At 39.4% G+C, this 27,150-nt stretch overlaps 1 protein-coding gene across 3 annotated transcripts; it reads left to right on the top strand.

Moving 5' to 3' along the window:
• Nucleotides 1–106: 106 nt before the first annotated feature.
• On the top strand, nucleotides 107–27,016 carry PALB2 (partner and localizer of BRCA2). Of its 3 annotated transcripts, XR_008392727.1 has the most exons (14): nucleotides 107–315; nucleotides 2,311–2,370; nucleotides 2,503–2,605; nucleotides 4,856–6,304; nucleotides 8,538–9,346; nucleotides 9,914–9,985; nucleotides 13,971–14,132; nucleotides 15,545–15,630; nucleotides 15,788–15,949; nucleotides 17,260–17,376; nucleotides 21,723–21,810; nucleotides 24,851–24,999; nucleotides 26,210–26,608; nucleotides 26,710–27,016. XR_008392727.1 is itself a non-coding variant. In XM_053671713.1 (13 exons), the coding sequence occupies exons 1-13, from the start codon at nucleotides 268–270 to the stop codon at nucleotides 26,418–26,420; spliced, it is 3,516 nt and encodes a 1,171-aa protein (XP_053527688.1). In that variant the 5' UTR covers nucleotides 107–267; the 3' UTR covers nucleotides 26,421–27,016. The 3 variants fall into 3 exon arrangements, 2 of the variants coding, with proteins under 2 accessions (XP_053527688.1, XP_053527689.1); XM_053671713.1 differs by having other exon boundaries at nucleotides 26,210–27,016; XM_053671714.1 differs by lacking the exons at nucleotides 107–315; nucleotides 2,311–2,370; nucleotides 2,503–2,605; nucleotides 8,538–9,346 and having other exon boundaries at nucleotides 6,233–6,304; nucleotides 26,210–27,016.
• The last annotated feature ends 134 nt before the right edge of the window (nucleotides 27,017–27,150 follow it).

The following is a 27,150-nucleotide window of genomic DNA, read 5'->3' as shown; positions in this document are numbered from 1 at the left end:
GCCGCGGGTGTCATCCACAGCTCAACTCACCGCTAGGCGGCCCAGCTCCATTGTTTTACTGTGCCTGATTGCGCATGCGTAAACTGAACCTTGCCCACCATTGGCCCGGTAGACCGTGCGCGGGCAGTGCTTGGGCCAGCTGTTCGCGCGCGGAGAGGGTCCGGGCGCCCATTCCTTCTAGAGGTGCCAGTGGGGCCCAGGGCAAGCTGTAGTTTTCCTATCCACAGCTCCCGGACGGCTGCTCTTTTCGATTCGTTTGCAAGGGCGATGGAAGAGGCTCCCGGGAAACTCCTCAGCTGCGAGGAGAAGGAAAAGGTGTCGGGTGTACGGGAAGGGCTGACTCCGAACTCTCACACCTCCCCAGGATTGTAGGCCGGCAGTCTCGGGCTGCCCTGACCTCTATCTAACCTACTCTCTTTCAACTCGGGGCTCCCAGGGAGTGAAAGCGTAGAAGAGTGCAGTGCTCGCCTGGTAGTGTTTAAAGAACACATTTGTTTAAAAAGTTTTTACAGCAATAATGCGTAAATACAAAATACAAAACTGTAGATAAAACTAAAGTTCCCATTGACACGTTCTCTGCCCCGACACACTCTCGGTCTTGGCTCCTCCTAGCCCGCCCCTTAAGTCTGTTAATAGTCTGGTGGGGAGTGCGGAGGGGCGCCGTTGTATTCTCTAACCACCAAAAAGTGATGTGTAGTTTTTCGAAAGAAGAATGTTTATATATGGTAAAATCTTGATGGTTCTGCAGCTTCTGTTTTCCTTCTCCATGTTTGATTGACATCTGTGTTAGTATATGTTTATCGACCCTGTTTTTTAAGTTCTGTATAGTGTTCTGTAGTATGGAAGTACCATGGTTTCTTTAGTTATTACTCTGCTGAGAGACATGTGGTTTCCAGCTTTTGTTTCTACGACAGTTGTTTCTACAACAGTGTTGCTCTAGCCATCTGTATTTATGCCACCTTTGTTTATGCTGGTATAAGCTAGAATTAACAAGGTATCTTGTGCTGGCTTTGTTCCAGGTTTTGTGCTACACTCTTCATTCACATTAACCAACAGTCTTCTTATCCCAGCCTACCTTCTAGTGGGGGTGAGAGGGGCATTTATAAGTCGAGGTAATTCACAGATACTTGATAAGCCTGGTGATTAATAGGACATCTTGAGAAGCAGTCTAGCAGAGAGTACAGACTCTAGAGCTGGACTGCATGGGTTTGAATCACATACCATCTATAAACTGTGCGATCTTGGGCAAGGTGATTTCCCTCTGATCTCCCCTTGCCATCTCTGTCCTCTTCCAGGTCTAGGTTCAAATGTTAGTCCTCAGAAGTGATCCCTGGCCACCTTATGTAAAGTAATCCATTCCCATAACTCTGGAGCTCTCACCTGATTACTGTGTGAAATCCATTTATTTGTTTTCTTTTTTTTATTATTTTTAAACATTTTATTCATTATGCTATGACAGTTGTCCCATTTCCCCCCTTCACTCCCCTCCACCTTGCACACCCTCTCCCACCCACATTTTCTCCCTTTAGTTCATGTCCATGGGTTGTACATATAAGTTCTTTGGCTTCTCCCTTTCCTGTACTATTCTTATCCTCCCCCTGTCTATTTTCTACCTACCATCTATGCTACTCACTCTGTGTACTTGTTCCTCCCTCTCTCCTCCTCCCACTCCCCTGTTTATTTGTTTTCTTGTTTATTATCTGTGTCATTATACGTAAGCCTGACCACTTTGTATATTTATCACCTGGAACAATAGCTGATAGCCTTACATACTAATGCAACTATGTTCCCAGGTGGTGGAGATAGAGATACCTGGACCAATACCTGAGAAATAAGAGTTTCATTTTCCAGGTGAATGTCTGAGGGTAACAGCTTCTGCTGCCTTGGAGGATCTCACAGTGAGAACGAGGGGTGGGGGAACGGAGAAGTAAACAGATAACAAGGTATAATAAGTACTGTGATAAAGGAAACAGAGAAGAGATGGAGTGTCTAATCTGGATTGAAAAAGGACCAGGAAAATAAAAATCTAAACTGAGGCGTGAGGAATCAGTAAAAATTAGCAAAGTGAGCTGGGGAGGAAATGCTCCAGGTGATAAAAAAACAGATTGTGCAAAAGTACGGAGACAGGAGAGGACTTGGTGCTTTGTGAGAAGTGAGAGTAATGTGGGCTGGTGCCATTCCCTGCACTGCCTCTTGCTGAGGGACCAGCTGAGTAGCTCACACTCGTGTCTAATAGGCACTGTACCCCTTTTCACTGCTCACAGTACTCTTTTCATTGCTCAATATTGTCTGGTATTGTTGTTCTTCCAGTTGAAGGAAAAATTAGCATTCTTGAAAAGGGAATACAGCAAGACCCTAGCCCGCCTTCAGGTAAGTGAATCTTATTCTCTCAAACTGGGGTTTTATAGTACAAACTACAAAAACATTTCTTCATAATAATGAAGCTTTAAAAAATGTTTTTTCTCTTATATTTGTTCCTTGAGCTGCTTTTGCTTTTTCTAGCGTGCCCAAAGAGCTGAGAAGGTTAAGAATTTTATTAAGAAAACAGTGAAAGAACAAGATTGTTTGCTTCAGCCAGAAGTTTCACCACAGCTAAACTGTTCAGGTAAAGCTAGCCCATTTACTTACATTTGCTTCATTATTCATTTCAGCCAGATGTACAAATAATGCCAGTTGTATTTGGCTGTGGTTCTTTTTCTCATAGTCAGAAAATAAGGATGGAGTAAAGTAAAGAGCTAGACTCTTTAAAGTGTACAATTTAGCCCTGGCTGGTGTAGCTCAGTGGATTGAGTGCAGGCTGCAAACCAAAGGGTCGCTAGTTTGTTTTCCAGTCAGGGCACATACCTGGGTTGTGGGCCAGGTCCCCAGTGAGGGCCACCTGAGGGGCAACCACACAATGATGTTTCTCTCCCTCTCTTTCTCCCTCCCTTCCCCTCTATATAAAAATAAATAAAATCTTTAGAAAATTAAAATAAAGTGTACAATTGGATGGTCATTTATATTATTCACAAGACACTGTAACCATAATCACTCTCTATTTCCAGAACATTTTCACCATCACAAATAGAAACCCCATTGCCATCCCACCCCAAACCTCTGGTGACTAATCTATTTTCTGTTTCTGTGGATTAACCTGTTCTAGACATTCATGTAAATAGAATCATACAGTATGTGGCCTTTTGTGACTGGCTTCCTTCACTTAGCATGATGTTTTCTGTGGTCATCCATCCAAACATACATACATCCAGGCATGCATCATTAGCCATTCCCTTTTGCAGCTGAATAATATTCCACTGTATAGATGTACCATCAGTTGATGGACATTTGGGCTGTTTCTACTTTTTGGCTGTATGAATTTGAGCTATTAACCTGCCAGGAACATTCATATACAAACATTTGTGTAGACATATGTCTTCAAGTACTTCAAATACATACCTAGGCATGCATCTGTAGGGTGGTATGGTAAGTCTATGTTTAACTTTCTGAGGAATTGCCAAACTTTCCTATAGCAGCTATACCATTTTGTGTTCCCACCATCATGCCTAAGGGTTCCAATTTCTCCACATAATCTCCAGGACTTATAATTTGCTATTTAAAAAATGATAACCATTCTGGTGGATGTGAAGTGGTATCTAATTGTGGTTTTAATTCTGCATTTCCCAGTGACTAATGATGTTGAATGCCTTTTCATATGCTTACAGGCCATTTTTATATCTTCTTTTAGAGAAATGTCTGTTCAAGTTCTTTGCCAATATTTTAATTAGGTTATTTTTTTTATTCTGGGGTTATAAGGGTCCTCATATTATAGCTGTTATACCCTTATTACATGCAAGATTTGTAAATATTTTCTCCCATTCTATGAGCAATAAACTGTCCATTCAGTTGATTTGTTTAGTGTTCTTTTTCCCTCTCTACTTTTGGAAGTTACACTTATTGATTAATTATTGGAAAGATTTTTAAATTAAATTTCTACATATGCACAAAGAAAAATGTCTGGCAGGAAATACTCTAAAAACAATGGTCATTTCTCATGTTAATACTTAGATATTATAATCATAAAATCTGAGGCTATTGAAATAGGAAAGAGGTATTAGTATTACTTAAGCAAAAAACTGCTGGAGCAGAAGCGGCATAAGCAGAGGGAGGCAGATCTGGCCAGAGGCTAGGGGCCTGCAAAGTGGCCCTGTAGTGAGCCCACCCACCAGCCTATGGACCAGTGGAGGAAAAAAAGCCTCCAAGCCTTAAGAAAAAAGACATAAAATAAAAAATTAGGTAAGATATGGGGGGAAGTGGGGAGATGTTGTTCAAAGGGTATAGAGTTTCAGTTACACAGAATAAATAAGTTTTGGAGATCTAATGTGCAACATGGTGATAATAGTTAATACTACATGTATATTGTGTACTTGAAATTTCTTAAGAACTGATCTTCAGTGTTCTCACTATACAAAAAATTGTAACTATATGAATTGATGGTTATGTTAATTAGCTTGATTATGGTAACATTTTGCAATGTATACATATATCAAAACATCACATTGTATATCTTTTTTCACAATATTTGTCAGTTGTACCTCAATAAAGCTGTGAAAAAAAACTAAGAAAAAAGATGATTTCAATAAAGAGTAGATATATTTTTTAGTTTAAAAATCATTTTTCTAACACAATTCTGTTTGTTTACCTTTACATAAAATTATTAGGGTTTATTAGATTATTAAAAACTTGAACTTTAATCTGCTTGAATGAAACACATTGGCTTTTTAAGTAAATATTTGATATTTATAGATAATATTGAAAATAAGTATTTTTGTTTCCTTTTGAAAGAAAAATATTAATTATACAATTTTTTCCTCCTTAGAACCTAAAACTAATGTATCTTCTTGTGACACATTACACATCAACACCCATCTTGATGAAGAAACTGGAGATGTGGAGCCTGAGTCCTTTAAACCTAGACATGGTCCAGTGGAAGGATTAAACATACAGAGAACAGATGATATCCAAAAATATTTTGCCTACAGCATCAATGGCCCTGATGGTGAGAAAAGGCAGAGTAAGCTGCCAGGGAGAAGAAAGAAGCAGCAGAAGAGAATATTTATTTCACAAGAGAGAGAATCTTTCTTTGACACTGGTTCACTTATCCTCTCTGGAAAAAGACTAAACAAACAAAAAGACATCAATATTGAAAATCCTGAGACATCTGTAACTAAAATAAGAACTAAGTTTTTGAATCCTCAGTCTGACATTCCAGATTCTCAAGCACCAGTTGCAGAAACTAATGGAGGGAGTATATTAATTCCATTCCATGCCAAGCCACAGAGCAGTGTGGATGCTGTCTTAGGAGAAAATAATTTCCCTACGGTGCCCCCACATCCTTTGTATACTCCCTCAGATAGCAGTAGTGGTCCGCACCTTCAACATAAATCTCCTGAACAGAACTGTGAGCTTACTGCTCATGGTTTAAAAAGCATTAGCCTTATGTCACCTGTAAACTTCGAGGCACACAACAAAAACATGACTGTCTTCACAGATAACCCAGAGGTAAATAAAACTGTAAGTGCAAGTGGCCAGCAGCCTAGAAGTCTTGATTTAGAAGCAGATAATGCATTTTCTGTAAATGAATTCACTTGTAACTTACCAGCAAATGAAAACCAAAACTTAAAAGACCAGAGTCACACAGAGGAGTTTTTAGAATCTTCCAGTAATGCCCTTGATAATAGAAATGAAAGTCTTCAGGAAAATGAGGTTCTGAATCAGTCTAAGAGTTTTGGTCCAGAAGTAGTCTCTCTTGTTTCTGCAAAAAATCAAACCCATTCTTGCACTATGCTAGAAGGCCTTCTTTTTCCTGCAGAATATGTTAGAACAACACGACAAATGTCAAATTGCCAGAGGAAAGTAGCCCTGGAAGCTGTAATTCAAAGTCACTTCAATGTCAGAAAGAAAGGGGTTAAAAGTAAAAATAAGGAAGCTACTAAAATTCTAAATCTTTTCAGTGAAGAAACAAACAGAAATATAACTAGGATGTGTGACATGTGCACAGGACAAACAAGTTCAAGAAGTCCTTTTCAGACACTTCTCTCATTAAATGAAGTCATTTCTCCCACTGGGACCACTAAAGATGATTTTTCGAGGAAGGTGGTTACCCAGCCATTCAATAAAAGACGCAGAGGAAAAAGAAAGTCAATCTGCACCCCTACATCACATCATCATGAACTACTTTTGCCCACTTCTGGCATATCAGGTGTTAACAGGTCCAAGGAAGAAGTCACCTTGCACAAAGAAAAGAATGAAAAAGCAATTATTCATGGTAAGAGGAGAGTAATGATAAATCAAGGTAAGGTTGAGGATGATGACAACAATGGCCTCATTGTGTGCCTGGCACTTGCTACATGCCGTACAGATGCCACCTCGAATCATCACAGCAACCCTATGGAGGTAGCATCTATTTTTTTTTCAGAGATTTTATATTTTTTGAGAGAAGGGAAGGGAGAGAAACATCAGTTGGCTGCCTCTCACACACCCCCCAACTGGGGACCCAGCCTGCAACTGAGGCATGTGCCCTGACAGGGAACCAAACTCATGGCCTTTCAGTTCCCAGGCTGGTGCTCTGTCCCACTGAACCACACCAGCCAGGGCAGAATCTAGTTTTATCCTTATTTTACAGATGAAACTTAAGGTACCAGGAGATTAAAGTTTTAATTAAAATGACGAACCAGGGTTCAAACCTGGTCATGTGGTGTCAGAGTTCATGAATGTGGTTTAAAAAGTTGGCAATCAAAAGGAAAATATATCAGACATTTAGCTAAAATTAGTATTCAGGTACAACACAGTTTTTATCCATGGATAGAAATATAAGTAATATAGGAAGTGTTTTGAGATGAAATGTGTGTCAAGAGTAAGAAGTCACTGACAGACTCTTAGGAATGATTGTCTAAAAAATGCAGTAGATCTGAGCAATTTGGGGGGGGATTAAATATCCAATACAGTCTAAGGTCTGTGGGACACAAGATTTTGGAAGATAGCAAGTGACATGTTATAATTTAAACTTTTTAATTAAATTAATTGGGAGTTGTCTGATAAAGTAAGCATAAAAACTAGATAATTTACTCTGGCTTTATACTAGAGATCAGTAAACTTTTCATAAAAGGTCAAGTGGTAAATTGTCTCTCTGTGCTATCAGAACTACTCAGAGATAGTGCAAAAGTAGCCATAGACAACATGTAAATGTGACAGCATTCCAATAAAACTTTACTTACAAAAATACGGAACCTGCTCTAGCTGTGTGACTGAATTAATTGGAGCGTCACCCTGTACTCTAAAAGGTTGTAGGTTAGATCCCAGGTCAGAGCATATACCTAGGCTGCAGGTTCAATCCCCAGTCTGGGTGCTTGCGGGAGGCAAGTGATGGATGTTTCTCTCAAATCAAAAACAAATATCCTCGGGTGAGTATTAAAATAAAAAATAGGAAGCTTGTTTGCTCTATACCTTTAGACTGACAGTTTGGTCTATGAGCTGTAACTAGTTAATAGAATAAAAATAAGAGTCATTATGACTTACCATCCAACAAGAATACTAAGAGAAAGCAAAGCAATCTCATAATAAATTAGAAACATTCTTTTGTATGTGTTGACATAATCTGCTGTTTTAGTGACTGACAGCTACATTAAAATTTTCTTAGGTGACCTTCACATAACAAAATGAACACGTTTAAATGTTTAATTGTCCAGTGAACAATTTTACAATGTTTAGTGTATTCATAACATGCAACCATGATTCCTACCTAGTTCCAAAACATTTTTATCACCCTACATGGAAATCTTGTTCCCACCTCATTCTCCATTTCTTCCCTAGCCCCTGGCAATCTATCTCTCTGGATTTACTTATTTCATGCCAATGGAATTATACAAAGTGTTGACCTTTTGTGTCTGGCTGCTTTTGCCTTATTTTCAAGATAGATTCATGTTCTAGTGTGCACAGTACTTCATTCTTTTTATGGCTGAATAATACTCCATTGTATATATGTAACAGCATTTGTTTATTCATTTATTAGATGATGGATGCAGCTGCATTTTGAATGGTATAGAATTCTAGTCTAAGAGTAGTAAATAACTCTGCTTGAAGGGGACACTAAGTTTTCTTTAGTGAGAACTGCCAGCATTTTGTACTGTACTCTGAAAATCTGTTAGAATCATAGTTTTAGAGCAGAAAGTTCTTTAGAGATTCTTAGTACAGTTCCCTTATGAGGGACAAGGGGAAATGAAGAGAACTGACTTGCCCAAAGTAACACAGCAAGTCAGTGGCCAAGCTCAGACTACCCTCCTCTGCCTTCCCCCAACCAATGGCTGTCAGCACCATACTGTTTTGGGTAGTGCAGAAGGAGAGCTGTTAGTTAACTACTAATTTGTGGCTGATATTTGAATGAGTTTTCAGAGTTATGGATGGGAAATGATGAACCTGTTACACCCTGTTGGAGTTTGGAAGTAGACTCTGTTGGGGGTTAATGTCTCTCCTGGGTATGTTATTGTTCCTCTCTATTTTAGGGAAAGAAGGTCACTGCCAAAAAGAGGACTCCTTTTCTTCTAGTAATAATGTTTATTCAGCTTTGGGCGATGATGTTTGCAGTGCTCCATCTCATAAGCATGAAATGTTAAGTTTAAAGCAACTGTCATCCATTCTAAAAATCACAGACTTTCAGTTACCTGATGAAGAATTTGGACTTCTTAAGCTTGAAAAACTGAAGTCCTACTCAGAAAAGCCAGTTGAGCCTTTTGGAACAAAAGTATATAGAGATAGGCGTCTTAAAGAGGGAAAATGTATTGTTTTGGAGGAACTGACTCCTAAACAAATCGACGTAGAAATGGAAGACTTGAGAGAGAAACTGATTGTTCTACCAGGAAAAACACATCCTAAAATACCAAAGCTAAAAAGCCAGCCGCAGCAGAAGGGCCTTTCCTCATCCATAGTACTTTTCACTCCTTTAAACACTATTACTCCTGATGATGATAACAGACCAACAGCAGATGTGTGTTCACCTGCTTTCCCCATCATAGGCACTACTCCAGATCTTGGCCCCCAGGTTCACAAAGTGTCTGTAGAAGTTGTTAGATTAACTTGCTCTTCACCCCCGCTTTCTCATGGGAAAACCAGTGAGAGTCAACAATGCCACAGTTGCACCAGCCCACCAAAATTAGATGACATACTCCATGTGTCAGGAAGGAAAGGACAGCCTAAATGTGACTGTGATTCTAGTCCCCAAGCAACACCTCTCCCCACTGAGTCATTCACTGTCAAAGAGGATCAGCTCTGTGGAAATAAATGCCTGGAACCATGGAAACATTCCATTGAACAGGTACAGTCCACTTCCTTTGTGACATTTTTTCTAAAGGAATGAAATACCTTACTGACCGTGGACAGCATGACTTCCTTACGCATTGATTTGTCAGTATTTAAGAATGTTTTAAATGCCACAGCCCTGGTCGGTGTGGCTTAGTTGGTTGGAGTATCATCCCATAGACTAAAGGGTCAGGTTTGATTCCTGGTCATAGCACATACCTGGATTGTGGGCTCAGTCCCATTTGGGATATGTATGGGAAGCAACCAGTTGATGTTTCTCTCTCATATCAATGTTTTTCTCCCTCTCTCCCTCTTCTTTCCTCTCTAAAGTCAATAAGCATGTCCTTGGATTCGGATAAAAACAGATTTTAATATGCTTTGATATGACTTAATTATAAATGTTAAGTTCATTCTGGGGAAATTAAAGTTAATTTAAATATGTATTTTTAAAGTGGAGTGAGGATCCTTTTACCTTCATTGTCAGCGAAGGAGTTTGCCATACGAGTTAGACATTTTGATGAGTAAGTGATGCAGGCAGACATATGTAAAGTGTAGACTAATGGTGTGACTTTTGTTTCTACAGACTGAAATAACAGATGTTCCTACTTGTGACACCTTAAACCCAGGCAACCTACAATTGGTTTCAAAATTAAAGGTCAGAAGACTAACTTTATAATGTGTCTTATGTCTTATATGTAAAAAAATATAATGAGTTGTTAGGAAAATAGAGAAGAGTGCCCTGGCTGGTGTGGCACAGTGGGTTCAATGCCAGCCTGGGAACTGAAAGGTTGCCAGTTCAATTCCCTGGTTAGTTTTTCATTCTAAATACTATTAGATAAACTTGGTTAAAGAAGATTCAGATAAATAGATTTAATTAAGTTCTTCATTTTTCACAATATTTAACTGTATTCATATTTTGAGATAATCTCCTAAAGAAGTTATTATGTCAAGCTATTGACAAGAACAACTTAAACTCAGTAACTCATCTAGATTAAAATCAGGCATTTTAACAGAGGGAGAGAAAGAAGAGTCATTCATGACTTTCCTACCCAAATGATGTGATATGTCAGAAAACAGGTAGTGTTTCTTGATTATGATGTAGTAAATGGTTAATCTTTCATATACTGTGTGATATATATGGTTCCAAGAAATATAAATTACAATATTCTGTTAATGATATTTTAGTAAATTCCTGAGAAAAAGATTGGACCTATGACCTAGTTAACTTTGTATTCATGATACTTGAAGTAATTTGGTGTAGAGTAGGGTTTATCAATTTCAGCACCATTTGCATTAGGGGCAGGATAATCCTTTGCTTGAGGGGTGGGGTGGCCTATCCATTGCAGGATGTTTAGCAACAGCCTTGATCTCTACCAAACAGAACCAGTAGCACCCCCTCCCTAGTCGTGACACCTAAAAATATCTGCAGACAATGTCATGTGTCCCCTCAGGAGCACTGCAAAATTGCCCTCACTTGAGAAAAGTGGTATAGGAGAAAGCTTTAAATACACCTAAACTGTGCCAGTTGGCTTTCTGACCTTGGGCAAGTCACTTAGCTTCTGAACCCCACATTCCTTTTCAATAAAAAATACATAGTAATACCTATGTCATAATTTTACTTACAGGCAGTTAAGCCTCTTTCTCCTCAATCCCCCATTTCCTACATAAGACTTAAGAGATTTGTTCATTCTGTTGGTTTTCCAGAAAAATTAACTTTTGGTTGTATTGATTAATTGAGGTTTTTGTTTCCATTTCATTTATTCCTGTTTTTATTCTTAATAACTTCTTCCTTGTGTTTTTCACTGTACTTCTTTCATTGTTCTTTTACTTTCTTGAGCTGCTTGCTTATTTTTGTTTATCTTTCTTGCTTTTTGATAAATGCCTTTATGATTGATTATACATTGTGGGAGAAATCTTGCTTTGGCCACACGCTGCATGTTTGGATGCCTAGCACTCCCCTTGTTTACAAATAGCTTGTTATTGAGACTTCCGCCAAGATGGAGGCATGGGTGGATGTGCCGTGCCTTCTCACACAACCAAGTTTAGAGACAACTAAATATTAGCAACAGAAAACACAGCCAGAACACGGAAAATTGAACTTTTCGGAAGTCCGTTAACAACAAATTCTTCAGCCTGACTGGTAAGGGGTGAAACCACCGGCTGGTGAAGCGGGGTTGCACAGGAGGTCTTGGTCAGACACACTCAGGCGCAGAATCCAGACTCGGGGAATCCAGGCGCAGGGTTGAACCTAGTGAGCGACCAGCCGAGCGACCGCGGGGGAGACAGCGAGGGAGCGGTGCTGCGTGTTGACTGTGGTCGCGCATTTGTGCACGGGCGGACAGGCGAGGGAGTGGGCGGTTGGACCGTGGCCTGGCGGGGTCCCGGCGGCAAGCGGCAGTGGAGGGCGCCGCCATTTCCCTGCTCTGACCCCACCTCCACATACAGCGTCATAACCCAGCAACTCTGAGTGGCCCGGCCCAGGTGAACCACCTACGGCGCTGCTCCTCACCCAGCTGTGAGAAACAGCAGAGGGGGTCGCCATTTCCCCGCTCTGACCACGCCCCCACATACAGCGTCACAACCCAGCCACCTGGGAGTCCAAGGCGCCGCTTCTCACACTTAAAGGGCCAGAACAGACCAAAAATGTTGCAAGAAGATCTCAAAGCCCCAGAGCCCATAGATCTAAGCGATGAAGAAATAGCTAAACTCTCAGACGCACGGTTTAAAACACTGGTCATCAGGATCCTCACAGAACTGGTTGATTATAGCCACAAATTAGACAAATATATGAAGGCGAAACTAATTGAAATGAATGGAATTGCAGAGGACACCAATAGCAATGAAAAGCAAACTGGGACTCAAATCAATGGAGTGGACCAGAAGAAAGCAAATAATGGCCAAACAGAAAAGAGTCAAGAAGCAAGAATTCAAAGAAATGAGGAGAGTCTTAGGAACCTCCAGGACATCTTTAAACGCTCCAACATCCAAATTATAGGGGTACCAGAAGGGGGAAAGACACAGCCACCAGTGGAAAACTTATTTGAACAAATAATAAAGGAGAATTTCCCCAATCTGGCAAAGGAAATAGACTTCCAGGAAATCCAGGAAGCTCAGAAAGTCCCAAAGAAGATGGACCCAAGAAGGAACACACCAAGGCACATCATCATTACATTAGCCAAAATTAAAATGAAGGAGAGAATCCTAGAAGCAGCAAGAGCTAAGGGGACAGTCACCTACAAAGGAGTCCCCATCAGACTGTCAGCTGATTTCTCAAAAGAGACCTTACAGGCAAGAAGGGGCTGGAAAGAGGTATTCCAAGTCATGAAATCCAAAGACCTACAACCAAGATTGCTCTATCCAGCAAAGCTTTCATTTAGAATGGAAGGACAGATAAGGTGCTTCTCAGATAAGATCAAATTCAAGGAGTTCATCATCACCAAGCCCTTATTATATGAAATGCTAAAGGGACTTATCTAAGAAAAAGAAGTTAAAGAAACATGATCAGTGAAAGGACAACAAACTCACAGTTATTAACAACCACACCTAAAACAAAAGCAAACTGAAAGGACAGCTAGATCAGGAGTGGAAACATAGAAATGAAGATCTCAAGGAGGGTTAGCAACAGGGGAGTGGGAGGAGGAGAAGGGGGGAGAAGGTACAGAAAATAAGTAGCGTAGACAGTATATAGAAAATAGATGGGGGGGACAAGAATAGTATGGGAAATATAGAATCTAAAGGACTTGAGACACATGGTCATAAATTAAAGGGGGGGTAATGGTGGGGATGGGGGATAGGGTGGAGGGGAATGAAAGGGGGAATAGAACAACTGTAACAGCATAATCAAAAAAATTAAAAAAACAAAAAAACCAAATAGCTTATTATTTCAACACATGAATGGTTTATCAGGATGTTTAATTTCTAAATGGTTAAATTGTTAGGGGCTATCTTTTGTGGTTAAATTTGAATGTATTGCATTCTGGAGCTATCCTTTTTAATTATAAGATAAGGGTGTATGTGCAATTTTAAAATATTTATTTATGTATTTATTTTCAGCCCTAGCTGGTGTGGCTCAGTGGATTGAGCTCTGGTCTGCAAACCAAAGGACTGCTGATTTGATCCCCAGTCAGAGTATATGCCTGGGTTGCAGGCCACGTACCCAGTAGGGGACGCGTGAGAGGCAACCACACATTGATGTTTCTCTCCCTCTTTTTCTCCCTCCCTTCCCTCTACCTAAAAATAAATAAAATAAAATCTTTTAAAAATGTTTATTTTCAGAGAGAGGGTAAGGGAGGGAGAAAGAATGGGAGAGAAACATTGATCCATTGCCTCTTGCACACCCCCAACCAGGGACCTGGCCTGCAATCCAGGCATGTGCTCTGACAGGGAATTGAACCAGCAACCTTTTGGTTCGTAGGCTGGTGCTCAATCCACTGAGCCATACCAACCAGGGCATGTATGTGCAATTTTTTAGTTACATGTAAGACACACCAAGCTTTTTATTTTAACTTGCATAAAACTTTAATTACATTTACTTGGTATTTTATTTCATCCTTGTTATGTATCACTTTTCAGATTTATTCTTTTAGTAAAATGGACCCCAAGTATCCCTTTAACTTGATTGTTGTTGCTATTCTGGTCAGAATCCTTCAGGTTCCTGTTCTGTGGATGTGAGTGCTATGTGGTGGGAAATAGCTGGTGTCAAAGAGCCATGTATCATAACTGCTTGTGAATATGCAATTTCTCTCTGGAAACCTCTGGATATTTGGCAGTGGGAAAAAATGTATTCCTGGCACTTCACAGAGGTGAGTCCATTCTGAAAGAGATTTTTGCGATTATTTGCATGCAAGACAGAACAGAGAGGTAAGCTTTTTTCCCAGCATTTCATTATGAACATACAGGAAAATTTTTCAAACATACAGGAAAATTGCATAGTGAGCACTGTGTACCTGCTGTATCTAGACTCTACAGTTCACATTGTACTTTATTAGCATTATCCTGTGTTTATCCAGAGGCGGAGTTTTATACTAGGTTTGTTGAAGAAGCTTAGAATTTATTCTCACCTCTAAACTTGCTGATACTTGTTTATCTTATGCTTCATGAAAATCCTGTTTCTTTTCTTCATGAGTTTCTTCTAGGCCTTGTCCACTTTCATATTTGTCTTACCTGGTTGCAGTCCTAGTGTGATTAATTTCTTTTAATCTTCTTTTTCTCACTTAGCGTACTCTTCTTGTATCCGCATTTCTTCTTGTATGTACATACTCTTCCTACTTATCTATTTACAATTTTATTTGTTTTTCCAATATATTGGCAAATACTCAAAAACTTGTCATATATATATTTGTTCCTCACCAAGGATGTTTTCACTAATTTGAGAGAGAGAGGAAGGGGGGGAGAGAGGGAAACATCAATGTGAGGGAATAACATCGATCGGTTGCCTCCCATATGCACCTGGACCAGGGACTGAACTCACAACCTAGGTATATACCCTGACCAAGAATCGAACCTGCAACCTTTTGGTGTATGGGACGACTCCAAACAACTAAGACACCTGGCCAGGGCTAAACTTGTAATATATTTAAAGTATACTCGGTGGTAATTTGATATGTATATGTATACAATGTGAAAGGAGTCCCACAATTAAGTTAACACATCCGTCACTTTGCATAGTTACCTTTTCTTTTGAATCCTCACCAGAGGATATGTTTATTGATTTTAGAGAGAGAGGAAGAGGTAGGGGAGAAACATTGATCAGTTTCTCTTATTCCCTACAGTGCATGCCCCAACCAGGGGTCCAACCTGCAAGCTAGGATCTACTCTCTTAGCAGATTTTGTTCTTGTTCTCTAGTATAAATATCCATAGTTTCTAGCTCTGTGCTGTTGCTCAATAAATATTTGTTTAGTGAATACATTTATTTTAAATGGCTGCATAATGCTCCATTAGCTCATGTGCCAAAATTTACTTAATTATTCCACTGTTGTTAGAAGCACAGCTTGCATTAAATAAACACTGTGTAAACACTGTTAACACATATAGCTTATTTGGATATGTGACTCATTAAAAGAGGCTGTTTGCCAGACCTTCTCACATTTCTCCAAATGTTGGAAACTATCCTGTTCCAGTAAGAATAAAAAGGAATGCAACAAATTTTGGAAAATTTAGATTGATTAAAATCAAAACAACCAAATATCATTTTTTGCTTTTTGTGTTGTTTAGGTTCCAGTATTACAGATAGTTCCCATGCCTGATGTTTGTAATCTGGTGTGCGTGGCTTTGGGAAATTTGGAAATCCAGGAAATCAGGTATATAATTCTTCAGGGGGAAGTTTTTTCCCCCTTTTTCTTCCCTTTTTCTTTCCCTTTATTCCCGGTCTGAAGTTTCCATTTAAAATTTACCTAGTTCTTAACTATTAAAAACTTATTTCTTACTTCTCTGCATTTTTCCTTATGTTTGGTTTAGGGTATTACTTTGGTCCTCTGATGCTAAAAGTGAAAATCAAGTGCTTCTGAGTTCTGGAAATATACAAGCTGTGCTTGGACTGACAAAGAGGAGGCTAGTCAGTAGCAGCAGGACCCTTTGTGATCAACAAGTAGAGATCGTGACGATTGCAGAAAATGGAGGGTAAGAAAAACCCTGGTTGATTTTAACTATTAGATAAAGAATAATTTTATCCCAGAGTTTTAGAGAAAGTCAGTTCCCCCAGTATCTTGTTTTTCTGTGTTCTAGGCTTGGTATCTCAGGTTCTGTTCAATACTGGACCATAGAAGCAGTTTAGAGGGATGGGAATGACATGCAGGGAGGAAGTCAGTGCAGCTGGAGAGGCTTAGCAAAATGTAGTTTGTTCTTTTTGTCATCTTTGAAATCTCTGTGTGCCCCTTAAATGTTACAAGTACCTGAAGATCCTAGATCCTTCTCTTGGTCCACACACTTGGTTTTTATGACTTCTGTTACCATCTAAGATAAATACTAATAGCAGACATATGTTTCCAACTCTGAGCTCTTTCTTTACCTATAGACCTTCATGCCTATATAATAGACATCTGGGCTTCCCTCAGATTCAATATATTTAAAACAAAGCTCTTAGCATCTTCTATGTCTATCATATATCCATTTATGTACTTTATTGTGATTTTTTTTTATCTGTTTTTCCTTATAACAGGGCATGGATCTTGTTTGTCTTATCTTTTTGTGAACTGTTGCCGTAATCCAGACAAGAGACAAATAATTATTTGCTTAAATTAGGAAAGTGTTAGTGAAGGTGGGAAAAAGCAGACAGATGTGGGAGAGATGAAATGATAAAATCACTAGGGCTTGGTGATTAAGAAGATAGAGAGAAGGAAGTGAAGATAATGTCTAGGTTTCTGGGTTGGTCACCTGGGTAGATGTTGGTATCATTTGTTGAGATAGAATACAGAAAGAAACATGAATGAGGTTTAAAGCGAAAACTGGTGACTTTAATTTTGTGTATTATAAATTTGAGCTACTTGCATTATATTTAGGTAGATAAAATAAATATATATTTATTGTACAAATATATATTTGAAACATGTAGAATATACATGTTTCTGATTGAACTCTGTTTCTGCTCTTAGGTTAGTATTTTTTTTAAGATTTTATTTATTTTTAGAGAGAGGGGAAGGGAGGAAAAGAGAGAGAGAGAGAGAAAGAGAGAGACATCAGTGCGTAAGAGTAACATCGATCAGTTCCCCTCACATGCCCCCGACCAGGTACCTGGCCTGCAACCCAGGCATGTGCGCTGACCGGGAATTGAACTGGTGACCTTTTGGTTTGTGGGACGATGTCCAACCCATTGTGCCACATCAGTCAGGGCAGGTTAGTGTTTATTGTACAGAGTTCAATAATACGTAGAAGGACTGCTTAGAAACTGCTCTGATACAAAATGCTGGTTTTTATTGCTATTTTAAATGCAGGAGCAAAGAAAAACAGTTTTTGATGCCTATTGAGGAGACTATACAAACTTTTGCTGAAGTTCAAGGGATGCAGGAAGCTCTGCTTGGTACCACTATAATGAACAACATTGTTATTTGGTAAGTTTTCCCTCAAGGTCCTCAGTTTTCTGTAATGTAAGTATATACCTCTTATTTCACAGGGTCATTAGGATTAGATAAGAGACTCTAAATATGATTGTTTGTTTACTGTCAGGTGCTATATACTTGTCCTAACAAGAACATTCTATTAATTCAGACATTGTGAAAAAGAGACTATAAATGAATGAAATTTTGTTGGCAAAATGTATGATTGTTTCTGCTTCTAGTTAATGGCTGAGTGCTAGTTATCAGACCAACTCTCCTACTTCAAGTAACTATTAACTCTGGAATAAATATAAAAATCAATTAACTGAAGTCACTGGAGAGTGAGAAAAAGAAGAAAGATACTGAAAGGAGTTCATCCCTTAGAGAAAGGAAATGTCACTGAATGAGTTTCCTGTTCTTAGGGCTTTTAATAAACGGTGGTCCCCAGTTGCACACTGGGTGGCCAAAAACCTGATAGAGAATCTTCTGTCTACTGGATTAAAGAACCACATGACAGAGTTCAGTGTGACCACAGTAGCTAGAAAGTAAAGGAGAGAAAGCTCAAAAAGTAGAGAGTCAGATATAAACTCTGGCTATAATCTCTGCCTTAATGTTTGGCTTACCTTTAAACTACATGTATTCAGAGCAGACTCAGAAAAGCCCAGGTAAGGCAAAGATAACTAAACTTGGTTTTCAGCAATTGGAATATGAGTTTATGCAAGTTAACTTGTTCACTAGGGGAAAAAATCAATATTCTTCAGAGGAACCTAACAGAATCCACAGTTTATATGAAGTGTCATTCATGATATCTAGAATACAATCCAGAATTACTAGATATATAAAAAGTATTTAGCCCTGGCTGGTGTAGCTCAGTGGATTGAGCTCGGGCCTGCGAACCAGACAATCGCAGTTCGATTCCCAGTCAGGGCACATGCCTGGGTTGCAGGCTGGTTCCCTGCAGGCCAGTTCCCAGCAGGGGACACACAAAAGGCAACCATACATTGATGTTTCTCTCCCTCTCTCCTTCCCTTCCCCTCTAAAGATAAATAAATTAAATCTTTAAAAAAAGTATTTAATTACAGAATCCAAATGAACAACTTTGTGATAAGGAAACTAAAAGTCCCCAGCCACCTCTCTTTCCTGACCACAGACAGAACCATATCTGGCCATCAGTACCAGAAAGGTTAATTTGTATTAGGAGAATAGTTTGATTTATTTTTTTCTCAGAAGCCTTCTCCATTAACTGTTTCTTTGGGGCCAAAATGGGTCTTGGTAAATGAAAGTTATGATATTAGTTTCACTACTACCTTTACCTCTTTTGCACTGCCCAGTGCTAACACTTTAGGGATAAAACAGGAAAGCATGGCCCCTGAGAGACGCCTTGCCCCTCCTTACCAGGAAGTCTCTAAAATTGGACCATGTGATAACATGCCAGAAGACCCTGTTTTCAAATGTCCTGCTGTCTACAGCAGCAGGTTCCCACATGGGTACTTCCCTCAGGTCTCAGGTCTTAATTTGAGGACAATATTCTTTTAAAAAGTTGCCTTTTCTATTCTCTCTGCTATTTCTATAGTCTAGACCTTTACTATTTAGCTCCTGGACCATTAATTTAACCCAGTAATTTCCATGAATCAATATTTAACCTCCAGATCATGTTTTTCTTAATTTTTAAGAAAAGATTTTATCTATTTTTAGAGAGAGGGGAGGGAGGGAGAAAGAGAGGGAGGGAAATGTTTGCCTCTCCCATGTGCCCCAGCTGGGGACCAAACCTACAACCCAAGCACACGGCCTGACCAGGAATCAAACTATCTACCTTTTACTTTGCAAGGTGATGCCCAACCAACTGAGCCACACCAGTCAGGGATTAAATTATTTTTTATTTATTGACTTGAGAGAGAGATATTAATTTGTATTTTGTACTTATTTATGCACTCATTGGTTGATTATTATATGTGCCCTGAGTGGGGATCAAACTTATAACCTTGACATATGGGGACAATGCTCTTATTAACTGAGCTACTCAGTCAGGGCCTCCAGATTATCATTTATGCTATTTTATAAACACTCTTACTCCCATCCTTCTCCCCTCTGCCCTGGAAATAAAAACTTCCATGGGAGCCCTGGCTGGCATAGCTCAGTGGATTGAGCGCCGGCCTGCGAACCAGAGGATCAAGGTTCCATTCCCACTCAGGGCACATGTCTGGGTTGCAGGCCAGTTCCTGGCAGGGGACTCATGAGAAGCAACCGTACATTGATATTTCTCTCCTTCCCTTTCCCTCTAAAGATAAATAAATAAAGTCTTAAAAAAAAAAAAAACTTCCATGGGGCCCATGTTTGCTTTTCTTTAGCTTCCATTTCCCTCGTGTTCAATTACAAAAATTCCTCTTCAGCTATTCCATATTTCTTAGCTCCATTTTTTCTCCCCATCCCTCAGTTCCCCCCTTATGCTAATAGCATTTCATATATAATGGATCGTAATAAGATTTGAGGTTGAGGGATCTCTATACTTAGCTTCTAAGAGTCAGTTTAAGTTCTAAGGAGTACCTTCCCCCACAGCTGCCTTGAGTTCTGTCCTATCACCTCTGCCCTCATTGGTATTACCTTTTTTGAATTCATGTGGCCCTCATTTTTAATTTAGCATGTACTACTTTGTATTATGAAAGTCCCTGAAGACAGTACTCGGTGCCTGCCTTAGTTCTTTGCTTGGATAGCTGCTCAAAGCTGTATGGTTCATACTATCTATCAACAGCTACCTTTTACCACTCTGGCTTTCTCTAACTTTGTATGTACAGAGAGTAGTTGTTCACCTCTCCTGTGGGACTCCTGATTTGTTAGGTGCCTAAAGCAATTCATGTTATACTACAGGTTTGAGTGGCTCATTTTGAAACTACTGTTGAAGGATTAAATATTTAATCTTGGTCAAGCTATATTCACTGAGCACCATCTTTCAATTATTTGATAGATATTTGAGTTTTTACTTCTCTGTGCAAGATGCAAATATCAATCAGATATGAATCCTGGCCCCAAGGCCCCTAAAATCTATTAGGTAAATAGGATTGTTTTACAATTCCAAGTGTATGATTCCTTTACAGTTCGCACAAGGTCAGAGTGATAGAGATTTGGACAGAGTGCTTTGGGATTTGAGAAGAGAGCAGTTATTAAATACAGAGCATGCACTAATCTCTGTAAGGAATAAGCCTGCTCTGGTATCCCTTGTATGAGGAAAACTTCACATACTTACATGAGAATTTAATTTTCTTCTTTTAGTTTTTGTGTACAGTACTTGGGCCATAGAAAGTTTAGAAGTATTTGTTGAATGAATACATTATACCCTATTACAGTATATATTAAATAAAAATGAGTCATATGGACAATGCTATGTAGAATTGGAGGTGAGGAGATTTCTGTGGACTGATGCAGATAGGGAGGAGTGAGAGTCGAAACTGAGCTCAAGCAGCTGGGAGGAGTTGGGACATAATCTGGGCCTTGAGGAATGGGTGACCATTGGTCAACATGGGATGACATTAGTAATGGGGAGGGCTTTGGAAGGGGTAGCTTGAACCAAGGCAGAGAGCTGGGAATAAGCATAATATGTTGAACAGATAGTGAGAAGGTTTCAGGTAAAGGAGGGATGAGTGACACAGTACTGCAAGTGCTAAATTTTTGAGGGTTGTAAGTACCATGAAAAATAACTTGGACTTTATCTGTGGCCAATGGGAGCCAACTGAAAGTTTTTACCAGCAGAGTTCTATGATAGAACAGTTGTTAGTATCACAAATCCTCAGGCTAAGAAGTGGTTCCAACAAACTTTCTTTTTTTCTTCAATTTTATCTTCATCCTTTTTTGCATTTTTCACCACTGGCTAATGTCTTTCCTTCTTTCTCTGTTATCTTGGACTAGCTCTAGAATAAGCAGATAATATAGAGACATACTTATGATTCTGTTTTAGGTGTTTTCTCTTGCCTAACCAGATTTGGTTTCCTGATCACTGTCCTCCATGGAAGACTTAGGTGTAACAAGAATTGTAGCAAAGTCATAATGATACAGCTATACCATGTGGCTTATTTTAATATTGATCCCAACTAAAATGAGGTAATGGAAACCTTTTCTCCTAGAATTTGGAGAGATTTCTCCCTAGTGGCATAGCAGAGGGCTAAACTATCAAAGTAAACCATTGGCCAAGTGAAATACAGTTCTATTCTTAGCTCAATCTGTGACTAAACAATACAGTAGGGGGACTGCATCCCTTAGTTTTTTACCTTGGGCCCCTCCTAAAGGATGCTGTGATAAATAAGAGACTATTATGTGAAAACCAGTTTCCTGGAAGAGTGTTACCAGCTTTTCTATTTTTGATGTCTAAGGAACTTAAAAACTGGTCAGCTCCTGAAAAAGATCTACATTGGTGATGCCTACCAAGCTTCCATCTGTCACAAAGCCTATTCTGAAATGGTAAGTAATGAACTTTGTATCTACTTTGAGTATTACTTTTGGTATCACTGAATGAGAGCAGTAACTTAGTAAGTACTAATTAACTGGCCTTCTCTGTTGCCTATCTTTTTCAAAATTAGATAGCAGTGTTTGTTCTTTCTTGAAATTTATAGATGAAAATAAGTATTGGTACAATATGATTGGTAAATTTTCTGGCTATATGACTTAACGGCAAACATTTATTTCTGGCTGTGAATTTATTTTTTTAATATTATATTTATTTATTTTTAGAGAGAGGGGAAGGGAGAGAAACCTCATTGTGCAAGAGATACATCAATCACAGCATGGATGGAATTGGAGAGCATTATGCTAAGTGAAATAAGCCAAGTGATGAAAAACAAATACCATATGCTCTCACCTATAAGTGAAATGTAATCAACAAAACAAACAAATGGGCAAAATTAGAACCAGAGACATGGAAATATAGAACAAACTGACAGTGACCAGAGGAGAGAGGGAGGGGGATAATGGCGAAAGAAGGGGAAGAGGCAAGTCAAGGAACATGTATAGAGGACTCATGGGCACAGACAAAGGGATTGGGATTGACTGGGAGCAAGATGGGGGTGGGGGGTTGGCAGGGCAGGGGAGAGCAATGGAGGGGGTGTGGGTGATGGGAGAACTGTAATTGAACAACAGTTGAAAACAGAGAGAGATATGTCAATCAGTTGCCTCTCGCACGCTCCCAACTGGGGATCTGGCCTGCAACCCAGGTATGTGTCCTAACTGGGAATTGAACAGGTGACCTTTCAGTTTGCGAGCTGACACCCAATCCACTGAGCTACATCAGCCAGGTTCTGGCTTAATTTATACCGAGAAATATGTTACCAGACTTGATTGCCAACCACATTGCCGTAAATGAGTTATGATGTGAATGAATATTTTGAGGGAGGATGATTAAATGGTCATAGGCATGCTTTTCTCTTAGGCTTTAGTGTTCTGTGTAGAAACAAACAGTCTACAGCCTCTTAGCCATTGTGTTAAAAACTTGGCTTATAGCCTGGTTTTAGCATCTGTACAGGTTGGAGTAGGGATGACTGCTGGGTGTATCTACCATTGAGCCATGAGCAGAGCAGTAGCAGCCACTTTGGTGCTGTGTGGAGACTGACTTGCTGAGCCTTAGGGCTACCTATGAGCCTCAGCACATGGAGGCTTTGAACGCATAGGATGCATCTCTCCCTAGCCCAGTGGCATCTATCTGTGGGCATTAACTCAGAAGTTTTGTGGTCTTAGGTAATCTGTCACATGCTCTTGAGACTTACTATTTGTTTTAAATTAAGAGGGTTGAATTTGTCTCTAATTATTAAATTTACCTACTAGGCGTTTAAATGTTATATCTTTGGTATTACAACATTAATACCTACTTAATTTTAATACATTTAGCACAGAAATGGAAAAGATAGTAAGAGTTCCTCATGAAGCCAAACTTCAGAAATAGTAATTTATAGTTGAGTGCAGGAATCAACAAACATTTCTGTAAAGTGACAGGCAGTAAATATTTTCAACTCTGTAAGCCACATGGTCTCTGTTGCAGCTACTCGGCTCTGCCACTGTCACACAGAATCACCCAGAGATGATATAATTTTTGCATGTCACAAAATTATCTTTCTCTGTCTTTTTTCCAACTATTTCAAAATGCATATACCATTCTTAGCTCATGGGCCATACAGAAATAATCCCTGGGCCAGATTTGACCTGTGGGCCATAGTTTGCCAACCCCTAGTTAAGTATATGGCATTTAATATTTTTTTAACTCACAGTTGTTTTTTGATTATAAAGGTAATTCATTCTCATTACAAAAATTCAGTCATTCCGGAAATATATAAAGTAGAAATGAGTGTTTTGATGCTAAGATGGCCCTGTAATTAATTTTCCCTATTTCATCCCCCAGAATAATTTATTTCAGTATGCGATGTACATATATCCATGACTAATGTGACTCAGTTGGTTGGGTGTTGTCCTGCAAAGTGAAAGGTTTGATTCCTGGTCAGGGTACATGTCTAGGTTGCAGGTTTGGTCCCCAGTGGGGCATGTGCAAGAGGCAAATAACTGATCAATGTTTCTTTCTCACATTGGTGTTTTTCCCCTTCTCTTTCTCCCTCCCTTCTGCTCTTTCTAAAAATAAATAAATAAAATCTTTATTAAAAATACATATATCCCCAGCTGGTGTAGCTCAGTGTATTGAATGGGGGCCTGTGAACCAAAGGATCGCGGTTCAATTCCCATTCAGAGCATATGCCTGCGTTGCAGGTCAGCTCCTAGCAGGGGATGCACAAGAGGCAACCATACATTGATATTTCTCTCCCTCTCTCTTTCCCCTCCCCTCTAAAGATAAGTAAATTTTAAAATCTTTTTAAAGTTAAAAAAAATACATATAGATGTATATATGTGTGTGACATATATCTTCATACAATAATATTATTAGAATATGTCATTTTAAAGCTGGGAGAAATTTGTAATACATTTTCCTACAGAAACAACCATAGGTGATAGTGTCTTTTATTGTCATTCTTCCTGTATAAATATAAATTAATAAGCTGTTATAGGCTGGCCTAAAAATCCAATAACCCCTTACAAGATTGTTTTTATGGGAAGATGTGTTCTGAATTTTCAAAAACCAACTGACAAATGAACGTTTCTGGTTTGAGAACTCTCTCTGTGTGTTTATGTGCCTTCTTTCCCGGGCCAGTGTTTCCCCAGGTGGATGGCATGGGTGTTAGTGGTGTCTAAGGTGGAGGGAATTGGTGTGTGAGCTATTTTCGCACCTGGAAAAAACTGGCTGAAAAATCACTGGGAGCCCTGTGCTGGAGAAGCAGGAAGTCTAGCTCAGTGATAATCTCAGCAGAGCCTGCCTGAAAAAGAAGTGAGCCAGTAATGAAATCCTGGGTACTTATGAGTCTGTGGATTGTTCCTATGAGTCTTTGGTTTTGAATCTGCCAGCCCTTTCTTTTTCTTACCATAATCCTAATGATTTCCTTGGTTATTAATTTTTCTTCTGTGTTAGGGGCTCCTTTTTGTTGTTCTGAGTCATCCGTGTGCCAAAGAGAAGGAGCCATCAGGAAGCCCTGTGTTCCAGCTTATTGTGATCAACCCCAAGACAGCCCTGAGCATGGGCGTGATGCTCTACTGTCTTCCTCAAGGGCAGGCTGGGAGGCAAGTGTGTAACTTTTGGTCCATGAGTGTGACCTTTTGAAAGGCACTTATGCAAATATGACAGCCCACAAAAGGTGTTATTGTGTCATTTGGATTAATGGAAACATGAAATACTATATATAGATCAAGGTAAAGAATGTTAAGAAGTAGAATATTTAGTAGACCTGAGTCAAGCCTCAGGTTCCCTGTACCCTGATCCCACCACCATGACATTGGATATGTATTTTATGTGTATCCAAGCCCTGTTTTTTCCCCATAATGTTCTCTACAGAAAACTTACAATTTGTTCTTTCCATTAAGAAAAGTTTTAAATGTACTTTGAGAAAACTTCTTTACTTTGAAATTTGACTGAGCCTCCACCATGTAGGCAGTTAATATTGTTCTATTAATAAGTATTTAACTATCGACTGATGAGATCTATTTATTAGATCTATTTATTAGCACTCTGCAAGGTGCTAGTGATGCGGCAATGAGGAATAACAAGCTTATTTTTATGAAGCACTTCCTGTGTGTTAGGTACTGTACTATCAACTATTTCATTAAACTTCATGATAATCACTGTGTCCCCATTTTACTGATGAAGTTAAATAACTTGCCCAGAGTCACACAGTTCTGTTAAAATTCAAAGCCAGGTAGCTGGCTACAGAGCCCTGTCTTAAAAAGACAACCAGACTTCTGCCTTATCATTATACTTTTATGGGAGAGATACCTCCCAAATGTGGAAATAGGATAATCTCACATTGTGAAAAGTGCCCTGAAGATAAAAACAGGTCATGTGATAGTGTGTGTGTGTGTGTGTGTGTGTGTGTGTGTGTATGCGCGTGCGCACACGCTGCTGCCATAGACAGGTGATTCGGTATGACCTTTCTGTGGAGGCAGCAGGCCTGAGTAATGAGAAAAGCCCAGCCACGTTCAAGTCTGGGGTTAGAGCTCTCCAAGAAAAGTAGCAAGACCAAAGACGTTGGGGAGACTGGGTTTGGCCATGGTAAACTAGAGTGCAAGGGGTACAAAACACATCAGGAGCTAGGTAGGGACTGCACATGGGATTATGTTTCAAACTGCAACGCAGTAGCAGCCACCCCAGCATTGCAAATAGAGGCATGTATGGTATATTGCTATGGTATATTTCTTATTGCTATAAGTAGCATGGTTTGGGGCTTTGTTTTTTTGGATGCGTGGTTTTAATCTTCTCTTCCCTGCTTGATGTTAGGTTCCTGGAAGGTGATGTGAAGGATAATTTCGCAGCAGCAGTGTTGACTTCTGGAACGATTGCCATTTGGGACTTACTTCTAGGTCATTGCACTGCTCTTCTTCCACCTGTCTCTGACCAGAACTGGTCTTTTGTTAAATGGTCAGGTACAGATTCTCATTTGCTGGCTGGACAAAAAGATGGAAGCATATTTGTGTATGTTATAAGTTAGAGTAAGGTAAAAACACACTGTTCTGGGTATATTTGGCTTCCTAATACTTTTTGAAGTTATAACTGTAAGAAAAGTATCTGAATGACATTTGAAGTAATTACTTGTATTTCAGATGGACTTTTTATTCTGATGGTGATGGCCTTACTGATCTTTAATGTTCATTTATACATTGGGGAAAAGAACATCAGGTTAATTTTTGTAATTTCTCTCATTTGTACATTTGCTTTTAAAAGTATACATAAAGCTTCACATGTTAATAAATATTTGTTATGCACACGTTTCTTCCCAGGAGCATGCCCACACCTTCCTTCCCCCGTTCTCAGGCGTTCTATTCTCCGTAAGTTCTAGGGATCCTGAAGAGACTTGGCAACCGGGGAAGCAACGGGCAGCGGCTAACCCCCTGAACCTGACCCCAAGGTCCCATTTTCTCTGACTCCAGTGAGCTGATAGCAGCTGCACCTTGGCTCACTTCTTTCCCATAACATTTCTAAAGAGCCAAAGCAGCCCTGCCTGGGCTTGCTTCTTCTATCCTACGCTTGTTTCACTGCCCCCAGCTTTCATAAATGTATTCTCAAAATAAAAAAATATTTATTTGATATATTCTGCTTGGCATATTATTTTTCCCACCTATTAAGACCATTTTCAGAAACAAGTAGTTATTTTACAACTAGAATAGGTGATGATATTTGCATAGTAAGAATAAATTGCATTTAGGTTATTATACTCACAT

The sequence above is a fragment of the Artibeus jamaicensis genome, unplaced genomic scaffold, assembly GCF_021234435.1.
Source record: "Artibeus jamaicensis isolate MK-2021 breed Jamaican fruit bat unplaced genomic scaffold, CSHL_Jam_final contig_700, whole genome shotgun sequence".
NCBI classification, from domain to species: Eukaryota; Metazoa; Chordata; class Mammalia; order Chiroptera; family Phyllostomidae; genus Artibeus; species Artibeus jamaicensis.
This window is presented reverse-complemented; position numbering and strand designations above follow the sequence as displayed.